General features: G+C 44.0%; 1 protein-coding gene across 1 annotated transcript in view; it reads left to right on the top strand.

Annotated features, from left to right (window-relative positions):
• ATP10B (ATPase, class V, type 10B) overlaps positions 1 to 16,122 on the top strand; it is a 173,094-nt gene that overhangs the window by 75,893 nt on the left and 81,079 nt on the right. The window contains exons 2-3 of the mRNA XM_004689815.2: positions 6,034 to 6,327; positions 7,745 to 7,939. Of these exons, the coding sequence (XP_004689872.1) occupies positions 6,053 to 6,327; positions 7,745 to 7,939 (470 nt within the window). The 5' untranslated portion in view covers positions 6,034 to 6,052. The remainder of the gene's footprint in view (positions 1 to 6,033; positions 6,328 to 7,744; positions 7,940 to 16,122) is intronic.

Here is a 16,122-nt window from a genome sequence, read left to right on the forward strand (position 1 = left end):
ATTCTCAGTGCTGTGCTTTAACCCGCTGCGCCACCAGGGAGGGCCTCATTGTGGTTTTGATTTGCATTTCCTAATGATACGTGAGAATGAGCAAGAAATATAATTATTCTTAATCAGGAGCTTCTGGTTTCACACGTAGGTCTACATCTTTCAATTCCCTAAGTTATCTCTACCTAAAGAAATGTCAACACTCTGTGTGCAGAGAAGGGCAAATGCTGGCGTTAAGTCATTTTCCTGACATCCAAAAGCATGCACTGTGGAGATGCGAATATTTGTTATCCATTGTTTAAATTTTCTTTGCTTACCAGACTGGGGGCAGGGGGAAAGGGGAGAGAGAGTAGGACACTGACAATATGTTCACTTGTAAGAGGGTTTGGTAACAAAAGTGAGAGTCATATCCTCCAGCAAATCCAAGGAAAATAAGTAGAAACACAAATTGATGAGATTGCTGTTCACCTTAAAATTCAAGAAGTCATAAAAAAGCAAAGGGTCAAAGATTTACACTTCCGAAAGCACAGCTTCGAAGCTTCGAGCAGAAACCTAAATTGTGTCAGTGGGACAAAGGTTAGGGTTATTGGGGGGTTGGGGGCGGCGGAGATGAGGTTATGGATGAGGTGAAGGAGTGACAAGGTACAATGGTCAGGTAGGGAGGCAAAGTAAAAATTCACTCTGTCCTTTTCACATAGGATATTCTTGTTTTAGGACTGTTGGTGGTTTGACAGAATCCATGTAAGATTGTTGTTCTGGTGCGGCTTGTTTTTGTGTGGGTCATTGAAAAATGACCCAATCTCTCTCAGCTGTTTACTACAAATCTCCCCCTCAATCAAGCAGAATGTTTGGGGAACGGGTCAGAATCTGGTTTCCTGGAATTTTTTATTTGATTCAGGGTTGATGGAAAAACCTGTCGCAGCCCTTGTTCTTGTTCTAACACTTCTGTGGAACACAAACAACAAAAAACCCTGCAGATCATCTCTGTAGCTGTTCCTACATTCATAAGCAAACCTCCAATACTTAAAGCAACTGATGTTTTCATGTGGTTGGGAATGCTTATGAACTGACAGTTTTTATATTAATAAAAATGGGTTCTGTTAGGATCTATTTTTTCAAGATCCAGTGTGTCAAACCCTTTAATTTCAGATATCACAGCCTTAGCATAAAGGTAAAGCATTTAACAAGTGAAGTTGAGTTAAAATGCACTGCATTTAATAAAACAGGATATTTAGGTGCAGCAAAAATTGAAAAGCGATTCAAAGAGCAATTATAATTTGAATGAAACTGATGTAAATATTTGACTTAAGGACATGCTAACTCCAGACTATTAACTTTTAATGGTTATTGTTTGTTAAGTAGACATAACAGGAAATTGGTTTTTGTGAGATTTACACATTTGTCCTCAGGGTAAGTGCTTTAAAAAAAAATCTGTGGCTAATTGAAAGCCAAACTTGCTTAGATTCTAATTAAAGCTAATATCAGAATAGTACTATATATTAAGAACCCTAAATGTAGATTAAAATAAATGTTCTGGGTTATTCTTTTCTTCTGTCATCCTGACCAAATGACATACTTTTTAGAGAACTGTACGTGAAGGGGAAAGAATCTTCTAGTAATCACTTCTGCCTTCTTTCTAGCCCTCTTCGACCTTTGCATTTTTTTAATTCAGTTTGTTTGCTGTTACCACAGGAACCTCACAGATAAGGCTGATGTTTGCTAGGATGTTCACTCTCTTCTACACACACACGAAATGTGCAAACATATGTAAACACACACACACATACATATGGTATAGGCATACAAACAGCACTGGTATGCATAGAACATGCAGGCATGTACATGTGACAGTACATGTGTGTACACCGGCACACTCACACTCGGTGTTTATCAGGTACCGCCTCATCCTCTGATCTCTCTGCTCAATGCCCACCTCCTCAGGGACCCAGTCATTACATCCCCTGCAGCGTATTCCCATCCCCCACCCAGCCCAGTCTTCTTTCTGGCATTTATCCTGGTTAGCAAATCGATTTCTTTCTATGAGTGCAAAGTTGAAATCTTTGTCTTACTAGAACACAAACTCCAGGAGAACAAGAATGGACTTGTAAGTTTTTCTTTACCTGGCACAGAACCACTGTTCCAAGGACATTTGTTGATTCAACCAATGGCTGACGCAATATAGAACGACTGCATAAGAGTGAAAATGGAATTTGCTCAAAATGGGGTTTACTTGAATTAAATTAAAATGAAAAAGTGGAGTTCATTGGAAATGGGAGACCTTTGGGAATGAGAACAGGATTTCCCAGCAAACAGTAAATAGCCCTGCATGTTAGGCTAATGATTCACCAGGTGAGAAGGTTCTCCCACTATCTGGGAGATATTCTGGCCTGCGGAAAATGATGCTGGTGCTGGAAAAGATGATCACTTCAAGCCAGATGCACCTGAGTGTGAATTAGAAAAACTAGGTAACCCTCACATCTGAGATTTGATGAGAGGGGACATTTCAAGAAATTAGAATGAAAGAGTTTACCTCTGGCAGGACCTAAGAGTGCTGCTTTCGCCTTGCCTCTCCCTTTCTGAAAGCAGCAGTAAACCAAACCGCGCCCCGATAAAGGGATTATGCAATCACACTTTGCTTCCTCTTCTACTTTCAGAAAGAAGTCATTTAGTTGTAGGACGTGAGGGTAGAGTGGGTGTCAAGGGATCCTTCCCTGTCCCCATCCTGGCCCAATGTGAAATGGGTTGCCTGACTGTGGGTCCTCACCCGTGCACTTAAAGTGATTTATAAGACTCAGCTGCAGGCACACACAAACATGTTAATAAAGGGCTTATTTACAAAAGTAGGAGAAGTGAATCTTTCAGGGAGGAAGAAAGGGAGATAAATTGCTAAACGCTTCCTGGTTCCACTGACCTGTAATCTCAATGGCACCCTGAGAGCCAGAGGCCAAGAAACCCAAAAGCCAAGTGAGTAAAAGATCCCCAAGACCCATATGTCCGGTTTTACACCACACCTGGCTGCCACCCTCAGGTCCCAGCATCCTCCCGACCGTAGTGCTGGAAATTTGTAGTTTCTGTTGTCTTGTTGGCCTCGGTCTGGCGTGGAGGTGGAGGCCACAAAACGTGTGGAGTTTATACAGGGCATCCTTCCCCCCAAACGCCCCTCCACTGCATTCTCATGGGTTTCTCCCAGAACAATCTGGAATCCACAGCTCTGCTATGTTGCTTCCCTGCCTTAAACTCTTCCATACTTCTCTTACTTTCTGCATAATAAATGACCCCTACAGACCATCAGCCCCTGTCTCCATCTCTCCAGCCTTGTTCAGCCGCTCTTTGTCCCCTGCTTTCATGTCCTCTTTAGGACATTTATTTCTAGAACCAGTTCTGGAATACACTTTTGCAGTTTCTTCTCCTACTAAATCCAGTGCAAGTCTTCAGTTAAATGTTGACATAAATGTTCTTTTTCCTGGAATTCTTTGACTCTGCTGGCTTGTATGTGTGTGTTTTTTGATTACCTATATAAATACATGCCCACACATAGACAAATACATATATTATTTTCCAAATCATGGAGTCTTCCTTATCTGTATATACTTTAGATGAACTTCCTAGGAACAGCATTTTCTTAAGTAACCACTGTGTACTTATCATAATCAGGAAGTGTGGCACTATTAAAATGCTCTTACCCAATGTGCAATTCGTATGCAAATTTCTCCCACTGTCCAGTAATGTCTCTAAGCCCCTTTTACCTACCCTAGTCCAAAGTCCAACCCAGGATCGTACACATTACACTTAGTGTCATATCTTGTTTCCTTTCATCTGAAAGTTTCTCTGCTTTCTTTGACCGTTGAAAAGCATTAGGCAATTTTGGTAGAATGGTGTCCCATTCTGAGGTTCTCCTGCACTTCCTTATGACCTAAAAGTGACTTCTCAGTACATCATGTCACTTGTCCCCACATTGGCGGCATTTGCTTTGGTCTCCCCAGTAAGATGGTGTCTGCCAGAAATCTCTACTACACAGTGATTTTTATTTTCACCACGATAATGGCAGAGGTGGGGTGTGAGGGGGTAGGACATTGAAACTGTGGAGCTCTGCAGTTCCTCATCAAACTTCCACCCCGAGGTTTGGTGTCCAGTTTACATCTGCTTTGTGTTTAAGGAAGCTTGCTCTATAGTGTTAATGAAAAATTAAAGAATATGATTATAATAATGGACTTGTTAAACCACCTCACCTAAAATACCCGTATCTCTCCCATACCTAGGCAATCTCTTCCTTTATGAAGATCTTATCACCTAAAATGGTGAGAAGTCTGATGTGAATGGCACTAGCCAAGACAAGATTTTTCCATTTGCATTAACTCTATTCATGAGTTACCTTTTCATTTCCTTTTATTTAACAATAAAGATAAAGACTTCAGGAAAGGGGCATATTTTTTTCTATAATGAGAAAGAAAATATACAGTATTATTTTAGGGCTACCAAATGGAATAGTATTGCGTTTGGTCACATTATGATGGGCATTAGCAATAGCATTGTTTTTTTTTTAAAAGATTTATTTATTTATACATACAGAACTGGATACAGGTCAGAGGTGCAGGGTGGTGACAGGATTCACCAGAGACAGAATGGGGAGCAGAACAGGCAGATGGACGAAGTACGCTGCTGAGGGGAACAGCGGGAAAGACAGGAGAGGTCTGCCGCGCCATGTGGGTCAGCTCCCTAACCAGAGATCGAACTCATGCTGAAGCAGCTGCAGCTAGCTTGGTAGTGCAGCACTTTAACCCCCTGCACTACCAAGGAGGGCCCAGCATTTATTTTTTAATTTTGCTACGGAGACTCACTTGCTACTGAGGAGCTTCTGGCAGCTCTGGGGTCTTGAAAATAATTTGGACTGATTAAAGTCATGAGGAAAATTATGACTGAGGATCACATCATATGGGCATCAGGAAGGTATGGTATTACCATGTAAAGTGGAAGTGGAACTTTTCTCCTTAAGTGAATCCTATTTGCAATGACAGGTGGAGTTGCTCTGTGTAATACCTGACAGTGTAGTAATACCTGATTCTCGTTTATAAAAAAAGAAATCATTCTGTGAACCTACTAGTTGATCAGCATCATTCTATATAACTTCTTATCTTCCAAAGGATATCTTTAAATAAATAGCCCAGTCTGGGTCTGGGTCTGGGTCTGGGTCTTTACATAACATTTATCTACATAAAGATGAACTTAAATTTAAAGATTAAAAAATGAAGGTGTGCTAGTAGTTCCATTAAAAGCACAATGCAGCAGCTGGACTGTTCTAGACAAGTAAAGCAGCATGCTTTAGCTTCTAGGAAGAATTGACAAAGTGCTCAGTTCCAGAAACGACCAAATAAAATGGAAAGGAAGGAAGGAGTTGCCTACCCTTGCCCCCCAGCCAAAATGATCAGAATCAAATCTCTGTGTTTGTGGAAGAGCAGCCAGCATGCCCAGTGACTCGACCACAAAAAAAGCCACTTTCCCACAAAAGCCCCTTTCTCCTTCGCATCACTCTTAAGATTCTGACAGACGGAGGCCCCCAACTCAAGTCAAATCTGTGAAGTTCTCCAACTATCAGTCACACAGTATTTTAGAGAAAAATTAATGAATATCTGCCTGTCCCTTTAAGACAGATGTCAGCATACATTTACATACCATGCAATTTGCTGCTCATTGTGGAAAAGTATAGTAAGAACAGTTCTCCTCAGGTAATGGTGAAGAAACTGAACCAGCACAGAAAAGAGACAGCTCAGGGGCAGAGCCCCCAGGCCATCCCTTTGCGCCCAGATCCAAATACTTGCCTTCAAATACTTCCAAAGTGCTGTGACAGCAGCACTTATCACAGTAGTAATTACTTACCATCTATGGGAGTATTTGCTTACTGTCTCTTACCCTAGGACATGTAGATTATAGGGCTGAAATGACTCTGCGGCCTGGATCCTTGCACGTACGTGGGAGGGACAGGTGGACATGTGGGTGAGTGGATGTGCCACCTGTCCTGACCACAGAGATTCGTGTATCTGTTTTCAGACCTCTGCTGGCTCCCGACATGGCCCTCTCCGTGGACTCTTCTTGGCACAGGTGGAAGTGGCGGGTCAGAGATGACCAACCTCAGTCTCCATCTGAAGTCACACCTCTGCTGTCCACAGAGGGAGCAGGGCCAAGCTACAACCTGACACAGCAGCGGGTCATCTTCCCCCCAAATGGCATCTTCCACCAAGAGTGGGAAGAGATTCGTGGGAGATATGCCAGCAACAGGATCTGCACCACCAAGTACACCCTCCTCACCTTCCTGCCCCAGAACCTCTTTGAACAGTTTCACAGGTATGCAGCCACCTGTCCAGACCATACACACTTTGACCAGATGTCTACTGCTGACTCAGTCAGAAATGCCGGTCTACGGCCATCTTGCCTTTATTATCCAAATGCATCGCCCTCTAGAAGCCTTGTCAGATACGCCTATTTATTCAATAAAGAATTATCAAATTCTCCCATGTCATGCCATGTGTTGGTGCTAATGGTGACAGAGAAAAAAGAGATACAGACACACTGTGCTGACTGAGGGTATTACATAGTGAAAAAGACATTCTTTTTATTTTATTTTAACATAATAGTTTATTTTTACATCATTTTGTGCCTTTTTTCTATCTCAGTTGTAATCCCCGTGTGCTTCCCATCACCAAATAACCCGTGTGGCATCACCATAGTCCAGTGCACTCCTGCCCCCACTGTTTTTGATCCCATTCCCCATTCCTCCGTAAAATGTCTCTGGTATATAGTTGTTCATTATTATTATTATTTTCTCCCCTGGTCCTTTGTACCCATGCTATGAGTGAAACCATCTGGTATTTTTCCTTTTCTTTCTGGCTTATTTCACGAAGGATTATACTTTCCAGCTCACCCATATTGCTGCAAAAAGCATGTGTTTATCTTTTTGATTGCTGAGTAATATTCCATTGTGTCTAGTACCACATCTTTTTAATCCAGTCATATACTTTTGGGCATTTGGGTTGTTTCCATAAAAAGACATTCATTTTTAACAGCATGTAAATTGATAAAAAATTATAACTCAGACTGACATTCCCAATGAGAAGATAAGGGTGCAATTATTAAAATGAACTATAGGGAAAAGCAGGGAAAGCTTCCCTGAGGCAGTGACAGTTGAAGTTTAACCTGAAAGAGGAGCATGTGTTATCTGGGTGAAAGGGCTGGGAGAAGTCAGGGAAGGGAGTCAGGAGAGTGTTCCCATAGATAGATCTTTATAAACAAAAGTACTGTGTGATAAGAGGGAGCAGGAAGCACTTGGGAAACTTAAAAATGCATTCCTCTCTTTTCATAATAACATATATGTAATCATATTTTAATTTTTAATGTGAAGTATTCACGTAGGTTGTATCCTAAATTGTGTACTTATTGCCATAAACCACCATTTATTGAGCAACTGCAATGTGCCAGAGCCTTCTCCTAGTCGTTGACATCATCCAATGTGAGGACCCTTTCAAGGTGGTTGTAGTAAACCCATGCCACACAAAGTGAAACAGGCACAGAATGGCCACACCATTTATAAACAATGAGAACTGAGTTTGAATCTGACTGGGTATATAAGGCCCTGACTGCCATGTTGGATGGCCTTTGAAAAGGAACGTCATCGTGGTTGGTGAGGGCCAACAGGAGCATAGATGACAGAGAGGATATTTTTCCTCTCCATGGTTTTTGCTCACACCTTACTTGCCTCTTCCAGGTGGGCTAACCTCTATTTCCTATTCCTGGTGATCCTGAACTGGGTCCCCTCCATGGAAGTCTTCCACAAGGAAATCACCATGGTGCCCTTGACAGTTGTCCTGTTCATCATCATGGTAAAGGATGGCATGGAGGACTTTAGGAGACACTGCTTCGACAGAGAGATAAACTGTTCCAGCATCCAGATATATGAAAGGTAAGGGAAATTGCTTGTTCTGCTCTTGAAAATTGGTTATACCAACTCATTAGCATTTTGAAAAGCTCGGCATTACTCCTCACATTATTTTCATTCAGTTCATGTAACTCAGTGATTCTCTACTGGAGACATTTTTGGTTGTCATCCTGGGAAGGAGAACATGCCTGGTATCAAGTGGGTAAAAAATAAGGGTGATACTAAATATTTTTGTGACATACAGTACATTCCCCACAACAAAGAATTATGATCCAGCCCACAATGTCAGTAGTGCTGAGATTAAGAAAACTGAATTTATCTTGTGTAAACACTTGTGTTACTAAGCACAGAGGTGGAAAGCTCAGGAATTAAATTCTAGAATTGACCACATCATCTCAGGAGACCCAGTTCAGGATCAGCTCTTTGCAGGGTGACAGACAGTGGCTCCCAAAGAAGGAAATGTTTATCACTTTTAAAGCGGGTAGGTTTTATGACCCAGGATTGGTGCACCTGTTCTTGGCTGCCAGGGTGGGAAAGGAAGATACTTGCAGGTGACGTCCACATTCCAACAGGTGGAGCCTCGACAAGCAGGAGCAGTGCCTGGCAGGTACACACCTGTTCTCTGCCAACTCTTTCCTCAATCTCCTTCTTCCTTTGTGTTTGTATACTGGTGGTTTTTATTTGCCATTTTTCCTTTTGAAAGAAGAGAGAGAAACTTTCAGCAGAGATGGCAAGAAAAAGATGTCAAGCCCAAGGCTCCCAGGCAGTTGAACAATGCAGCTGATCAGGGGAGAAAATTATTTTACCAGAACATCAGGTGCCATGCTCTGAGCATTAAAAAGACGGGAGTGGGAAGAAATGAGAAAAGACAGGAGAAAGCAGAAGACGAAAGAACACAAGAAACGAGTGGTGGTCTCCAACCTGCCCTTTGAAGGATTGTCCTGCAAAGAGAATCCCAACAGACATTATCATGGGAATCGAATTAAGACCAGCAAGTACACAGTGCTGTCCTTCCTACCCAAGAACCTCTTTGAGCAGCTACATCGCTTTGCCAACTTCTACTTCTTGGGCATCATAATTCTGAATTTTGTCCCTGTGGTCAATGCCTTTGAGCCAGAGGTGAATATGATCCCCTTCTGTATCATCCTGGCAGTCACAGCTGTAAAGGATGCTTGGGAAGACCTCCGCAGATACAGGTCCGACAAAGTGATCAATCACCGAGCGTGCCACATCTACTGCAGGTAAAGCATAAGCACTTTGGGGATTCGTGGTGGCCCAACACTGATCTTTTTGGTGGTGCAGGTGGGTGAAGTTGGGGCATGGCACTGTTCTAATTCAGTGAAACTTTTCAGTGCCATATAGTGAGATCGAAAAGTCCAAAAAAAAGAAAAAAAAAAGAGGGGTACAAGCCAGAGACAGAGTGGGGAGCAGAACAGGCAGATCAATGAAGTACACTGCGGAGGGAAGCAGCGGGCGGGTCAGGAGAGGTCTGCCACGCCGTGTGGGTCACCTCTGGGATGAAGGATTGAAGTCGCACTGAAGCAGCTGCAGCCAGCTTGTAGCACTGTGTCCTAACTTGCTGTGTCCTACCCTGCTGCGCCACCAGGGAGGGCCCAATTTTTTTTTTTCCTTTCTTGGCATTTTATTTGCTCTTTATTCTATCAAATGTGTTCATTGTTGCAGAATTTTATGTACATTCTTAACTTTATAATCCACTATAACCATAAGTACACTGAAGTGTGTTTGGAGACCCTGGGAGGAAAGAGGTACCCCTGTTTTTCAGGGGAGTGGTAGAGAACATTATTAGGAAATTGGTACTGGAGATATGCTACCTGTCTTCATCTCTCATTGCTGTGTGACCATAGGCAAGTCAATGAACATCTCTGAACCTATTTTGTCACTTGGAAAACTGCAACCTTTCCGGGATGATTGTGAGAATTGCACATGATAAAACTTGGAAAGTGCTGATGTGAAATCAGTGCTCCGTACGCAAGATAGGATGTCTCTGATTAAGAATGTAAAACCCACACCAGCTCCATGATCTAGCCTGCCTTTAGCTTCCTCGCTGCTGTTGTCCCAACCAAAGCAGAAACTGCTCCCAGTCTTACCACATTATTTAATGCTATTTTATACACGTTACAAAAGTGCAGTAGGTCATGACCAAACTGGCTCATGAGGAACATGGCCTTGGTCAGTAAGGGGTAAGATAGAGTTACCACATGTCTTCCTTTTGTGAGTAATACTTGTGGCCCAGCGGTGAGGGAGCTGAGCTCAGGCTTAGGAGAGGCCGTGACAGGAGTCTGGCTGGGATGGCTGTTAGCAGCTTGCGTGACTGATTCCAGCAGACAGATGAGGGCTTGATTTGCCAAAGAAGGAAAACACCCACCTCTCTCAGGAGCCCATCCCCCTGACACTTCCTTCAGAGAGGGGGTTGGGGGGGCTTGGGGGGGGGGCCCTTTCCCAGGAATGTGCCACATGACCGTTTTGGAGCTGGCTGGAAAGTTGCATGAGGGCATCTCTAAGGGGAACTTCTGATACAAGGGAGCATTGTCTGCTGGCAGCCCTCAGAGGAAAGCTCATGCCTCCCACATGGGCTTCGGCCTCCTTCCTGGGAAGCTCCCAACTGAAAGTCTATCGCATTAGGTTTCGTTTTCAGCTAGAGGGAGGTGTGGTTTGGCTGTGAACTCTGGATGCCTAGCATTGAGATTAGTGCTTCCCCACTTTTGAAGAAGGAATTTATGAGGAGGAGAGATTAATCGGTGGGATATGATGCATCTCCTTACAGAGTGTTAGGAACGTGGGCTTTTCTGTGACCCCAATCCCCCACCCCATGACTTTGTTTTCCACCTGTGTCCTTCACTGTTATTTTCATAGCAGATACACAGCTGCATGAGAACCTGCATCTTTGGAGAGGAAGGTGCAGGATATTAGCCTGTAGTTTTTCTCCATCCTCTCTCAGAATCCCTCTGCCCTCGGCATCCCAGAATAGGGGCCTGTTCATGAGGATAATATCAGTGTGACTGAAGCACAGCCTCATCCAGGTGTCCTCTCAAAATAGCTTGTAGAGAGTAGAAGAAAACTCAGGTGATAAAAGCCTAGGAAAATGACACGAGCCCTCTAGCTCACTGCCAGGAAAGGGCGCAGGGATTTTCATGGCAGTGAAATGGTAGTGACAAAGAGATGGTCAGAAAAAAAGACCCCCATGGCTCAAAAAGAGCCTCTTCTGACCCATAGCCCATAAAGGCTAAGAAAAAACACATAGTCAGGAAATGTGCTGACCTTTGATCAACCCAGTGTTGTCCCAGACTTACTAAGGTTGGAAGGTTTTTGTGTATGTCTGGTAACATGTCAGTTTGGAAAATTTCTACTTTTTTAGCATAACAAAGTATTATACACAAGGCAGATAGGTAATTTGTCGAGGACCTTGACCAGCAAGGCCGGAGAGTCGGAGCCCCAGGGCCGGCGAACAAAGAAAACAGTCACACATGTGTATCAGAACAGAGAGAGAGAGTTTATTTTTTCTTTATCTGGTTTATATAAAATACAAGAGGTGGGGGATGCAGAAGTCGGGAAGGGAGAAAGCCAATGGACACTAGACATGTAGCAGTGTTTGATAACATGGTTCTCGCGAGGGACAAAAATGGGCGAGAATGGAGCAGTGGTTAGATAATAGGTGGGTGAGAGAAGAAAGAGGAGAAAGAAAAGGTGGGGGCAAGGAGTTCTTCCTGCATGCCTTTTACAGCCCGGATGTTTTTCTCTATCCGGACTCCATTTCACCTTTTTATGGCTGCTGACAGACTCCAGATGCCGGCCTCGGTCCCCCAACAGTAATTGAATGAAATCAACCAAATATAGTGGGAAGCAGTATTAACTCATTTTTAAAAAATGGCAGCTGACATCTGATGTCAGTGTTAGGAGGTAGCATATCTATGTTTTGGTTCCTCTTAAAAAATTTTTAGACTCTCTAGACTTATTTGAAATGCTTGTTTTGCCTGTGAGCCTTTATAACACCCTGGAACTCAGGGGTGTCCACAAGAGAATTTTATATAGATATAGATATAGATATAGATATTTTAAGGTCTGTTCTCAACAAGGGACCCTCTTTGAGCAGATAAGGGTGATGAGCTTGAAGCAATAATGCAGATCTAGGTATCAGGAGGCTTCCATACTAAGTACAGACCAGTAACTACTTATGATAGCTGAGAAGTCATTTAAAACCCTGGATCTCAATTTCTACTTTATAAAACTTGGGCGTAAGGCTTGATGTGCTGTAAGATGCACTAGGAAAGTACTAAACCCAGAGCCCAATTCATTTGGAAAATACAGGCATGCATGACTCAGTGGTATTTTGATCAGTGAATCACATATACTAACAGGGTGTCCATAGGCCTAAGTGAGCAGTAGTCAGTACCATCCAGGCCTGTACAGTTGGACACTCTGATATTCACAGTCTCTTATTGATGCATTTCTCACAAACTTTCCCTTTCTGAAGCAACATACAACCGTAGTGCATACCTGATGCTTCTCTTGAGTCTAACAGTGCCTGTGAACACAGTCAAGGTTCTGGGAGAACCCTCTGGAAGTTACCTGAGTTAACCTTTGTTTAACCCAGTTGTACCAGTTGAGATGCTCTCTGCTGCATACAGCAGAAATCTCAATGCCAACAATTTCGTCACTAGATTTTTTTTATCGTGCTTGCTTACTGTGTGCAGTGTAGGATTTCCCCCTCAGGTGCAGTCTCCACAGTTTCGCCACCACCAAAGTGCCCAGAGTCCTCCACCCTTCTCCCCCTTGTTTTCCTTCCCCCTGTTCTCTGCCCTCCCCTCCTCCTCCCCTTCCTCCATCTACTCTCTGCTTTCAAGGGTCAGCCTAAGAGAGGGTCTTTGTCTGATCTTGTGTTTGGTTTCTCTAGAGTCTAACTGTTTTAAACAACAGAGACTCTGTTGGCCTAAGTCACTGCAAACAGCCTGGGGTGTGCAGGTGATCAGACAGTTTCACTGGACTCTAGGTCCAGAGCCTGGCTGCCCTTTTCATTCGGTCAACTTCTGTATCCTCTTTAGCCTCAGACAGTCTCCCTCCTGGCAACGAGATGGCCACAGAGGAGAAAGAAAGCCTGTCCTGGAATCACTTTTGGAAGGTCTAGGAAGCTTATTCCCTAAACCCTCTTCAGGTCTCAGTGACCCAGTGGGTCACATGCCCATCCCCAACCCAATCTCGGTTGAGAGGACAGAGAATTCTGCTCATTAGGTTGAATCTGACCCACAGAGTCCAGTGCAGAGCCAGCAGAAAGCAAATGAGCTACCCAAGGAAGATCTAAACCCCAATTTTTTTAAAGTGATAGTTTCTAAGAGGGGGGACATGTTGGGGAGGCCGCCTCCACATCTTCAGCAATACCACTTTAAAAGACATTTGAGCCTAGTATCTTTGTAGAATTGTTTTCTACATATCAACAGAAGCACACACACTTTGGGGCATTCTGTGCTGTATATTACTAAAGTTCTGCCAACTCTGTAATGCGTTACATCCACAAAAGACCCTACAATAGGGCCTTCCCTGGTGGCACAAGCGGTTAAAGTGCAGCACTGAGAGGGTGACTGTAGCCGCTTGAGCACAGGTTCAATCCCCAGCCAGGGAGGTGACCCACATGGCACAGCAGACCTCTCCTGACCTGCCCACTGTGCCCCTTCAGCAGTGCATTTCAGTCAATCTGCCTGTTCTGCTCCCCACTCTGTCTCTGGTGAACCCTCTCACCCCCTCTGCACCTCTGACCTGTACCCCAGTTCTGTATGCATAAATAAACCTTAAAAAAAATAAAAAAGGACCCACAACAGGAAGCTAGGCACATCGCCCAGTGTTATCTTCATTGAGGGGTGTAAGGGGTGCTGAAGCGCATTTGCTTTTGCCACATATTAATGATACATGACTGGGTGTCACGCAAAGAATCCATGATCTGAGAGGACAGTTTGTTTTTTTTTTTCCTAAGCAACATAAAGGCTCACATCTCAAGCATTAGCTCTATCCATTTTGTATCAGATTCACACATTGGAGAAACAAATGCCCTGTTTCTCGTTCCCATTTTTGTGCAATTGTATATTAGGACCCTTCAAATTTTGCTCCACCTAATCCCCTGCATTATCCAGCCTGGACTTGTTTATACTGAGAAAGAATCTTTGCAAGCAGCAGAAGCCTTGTTAACAGAATTACAATCCTGTTAGAGTATTTTCTTTTAATATAACAACTGTGCTTATGGTCTAAAGGTGACCCATTAATCAGATTTAGGGAATGACTTCAAGGAGAGATTAGCTTCAGAATTGTATTAGCTTAGTTTCTCCCAGGGCTCAGTTTAATGAATCTGGAAACCAAGCCCAGCAAGAGATCTGGAGTTTTCCATCCAGCTTAGTAAATCTGTATTTGTATTCAGAAAACATACAAGAAGGAAGCTGCAGTGGTAACCAGGAGAACCCAGGGAACTATTTGCATTTTCTATGTGGCCTTGAAGCGAAGCCTGACATGGTTCTAGCAGCCAGGCACGCTCTTGTTTATCTGCTTTGTAAATGTTAGTTCAGAAACTGGTGTATGGGCACCTTTGCTAGCCCTGTCCGCCCTCAAAGAGGCTCAGCCCAGAGGCCATGAGAAACAAGCAGCTAGTGTCCCATGCGCTTGAGTGGTGCCCTCTGCGTAAAGGGACCTGATCCTTCAGGGATGCGGCAACTCTGCCTGGAGAAATGTGAAGATCAAGGATGCCCTCCCTACAGTGGTCACATGCCAGGGGGGTAGAGAAGGCTGAGCCATGCTTAGCCAGGCCAAGGAAACCCATTTCAGTCAGACTGCCCGTGTGTCAACTGAAGGTTACCCGTGTGGTTCGTACTGGCCTCTAAGAGAACAGACTCAAGAAATGTCAAACTTGAGAATGATTCTGATTGAAATCTTTGGTTTCTCCTTTTTGCCAAGGCTCAGAGAGGCTCTTCTATAAGCCAGGTAGCTGCTATAACACAGACAGTTCCAGATGCAATGGGAGAGGGCGGTCTCCTGGCAGCAAGGTCAAGGGCCTGCTGGCCAAGCTCTGCTAGAGAAGCACGGTGAGACCTGCATCCTAGTAGTCCTTGCCAGTCAGTGATCTTGTGGAACCCCTCTGGGAGACCTGAGAATAAGAAAACCAGAGGTTCTGAACCCTTGATCTGTCACTGAATGAGCTGCCTGACTTAAGAGCTGCCACTTCAACCATGTGGTCCTACTTGTCTCACCTTTAAATAGTAATCATCATCTCTCTATATTTTGTGAAAGGATGTGCAGGTGACATGCAATAGGACTGGAAAACAATGGGGTGGTAGAATAAATTACAGCGTGCAGCACCAAGGAGGGAAAGTAGAGCAGTCTCAATGTGACATTTAAAATGTGGCATCTTCCTGGGTGAAATGTGGCATCTTCCTGGGTGAAATGTGGCATCAAGGAACTCTGGCCTTGGACCTGGGGTTGTCTCAGGATTACCACGCATTGCATGCAGGGCCATATGTGGGCCCTTGGACACTGGAGCCTCCATTCAACATCTGTAAGACAGGGCAGTGCCAGCTCCTATCTCCCAGGATTATGTGGACTGAAAGAGTGTCCTTACAAACTGCTTAATTGTCTATGATTTCCAGTCATATCAGCTCTGTTTTCAATGCCAAGCCCAGCCCAAATCCTCATTGTCCCTGAACATTGCCCATACCTACAAGGAAAGAATCGTTTATTTAACTGGTGAAAGCCAAGGACATTCACTGGGCCACATAACCAGTGACAAGGCTATAAAAGAAAAAAGTCACCAGCTATGCTCCGTTCTCTCATTTCTCTCCTGCTCTGTGTGGCAGAATCTAAAATGTGAATTCTAGAAAGCCCTCTGGAGCCTGGTCTTCAGACCACCCTGACATTTCCACCCCAAGCATACCTGCATAGAGATTTAGATGCACTCGAAGGATGTCCTCGTCTCACCCAATGTCAAAGTCTCTCACCCAATGCTGAGAGAGTGCGTTCACAGATCACACTTGTGCTGTCACTCACAAAGCAGCTGCTGCAGCACGCACAAGAGTGCCTAAATCCCTTCGAATCAATGTTTGTGCATTCTTTGGATAAACGCCCAGTTATGGAAACCACCTGCGTGCCAAGGGCAGAGGAGTAGGTGAAGATGTGACACATAGACATGACGCGATACTATCCAGGTATAAAAATAG

This window comes from Condylura cristata, unplaced genomic scaffold, assembly GCF_000260355.1.
Source record: "Condylura cristata isolate star-nosed mole 26May11 unplaced genomic scaffold, ConCri1.0 scaffold00026, whole genome shotgun sequence".
NCBI lineage: Eukaryota > Metazoa > Chordata > Mammalia > Eulipotyphla > Talpidae > Condylura > Condylura cristata.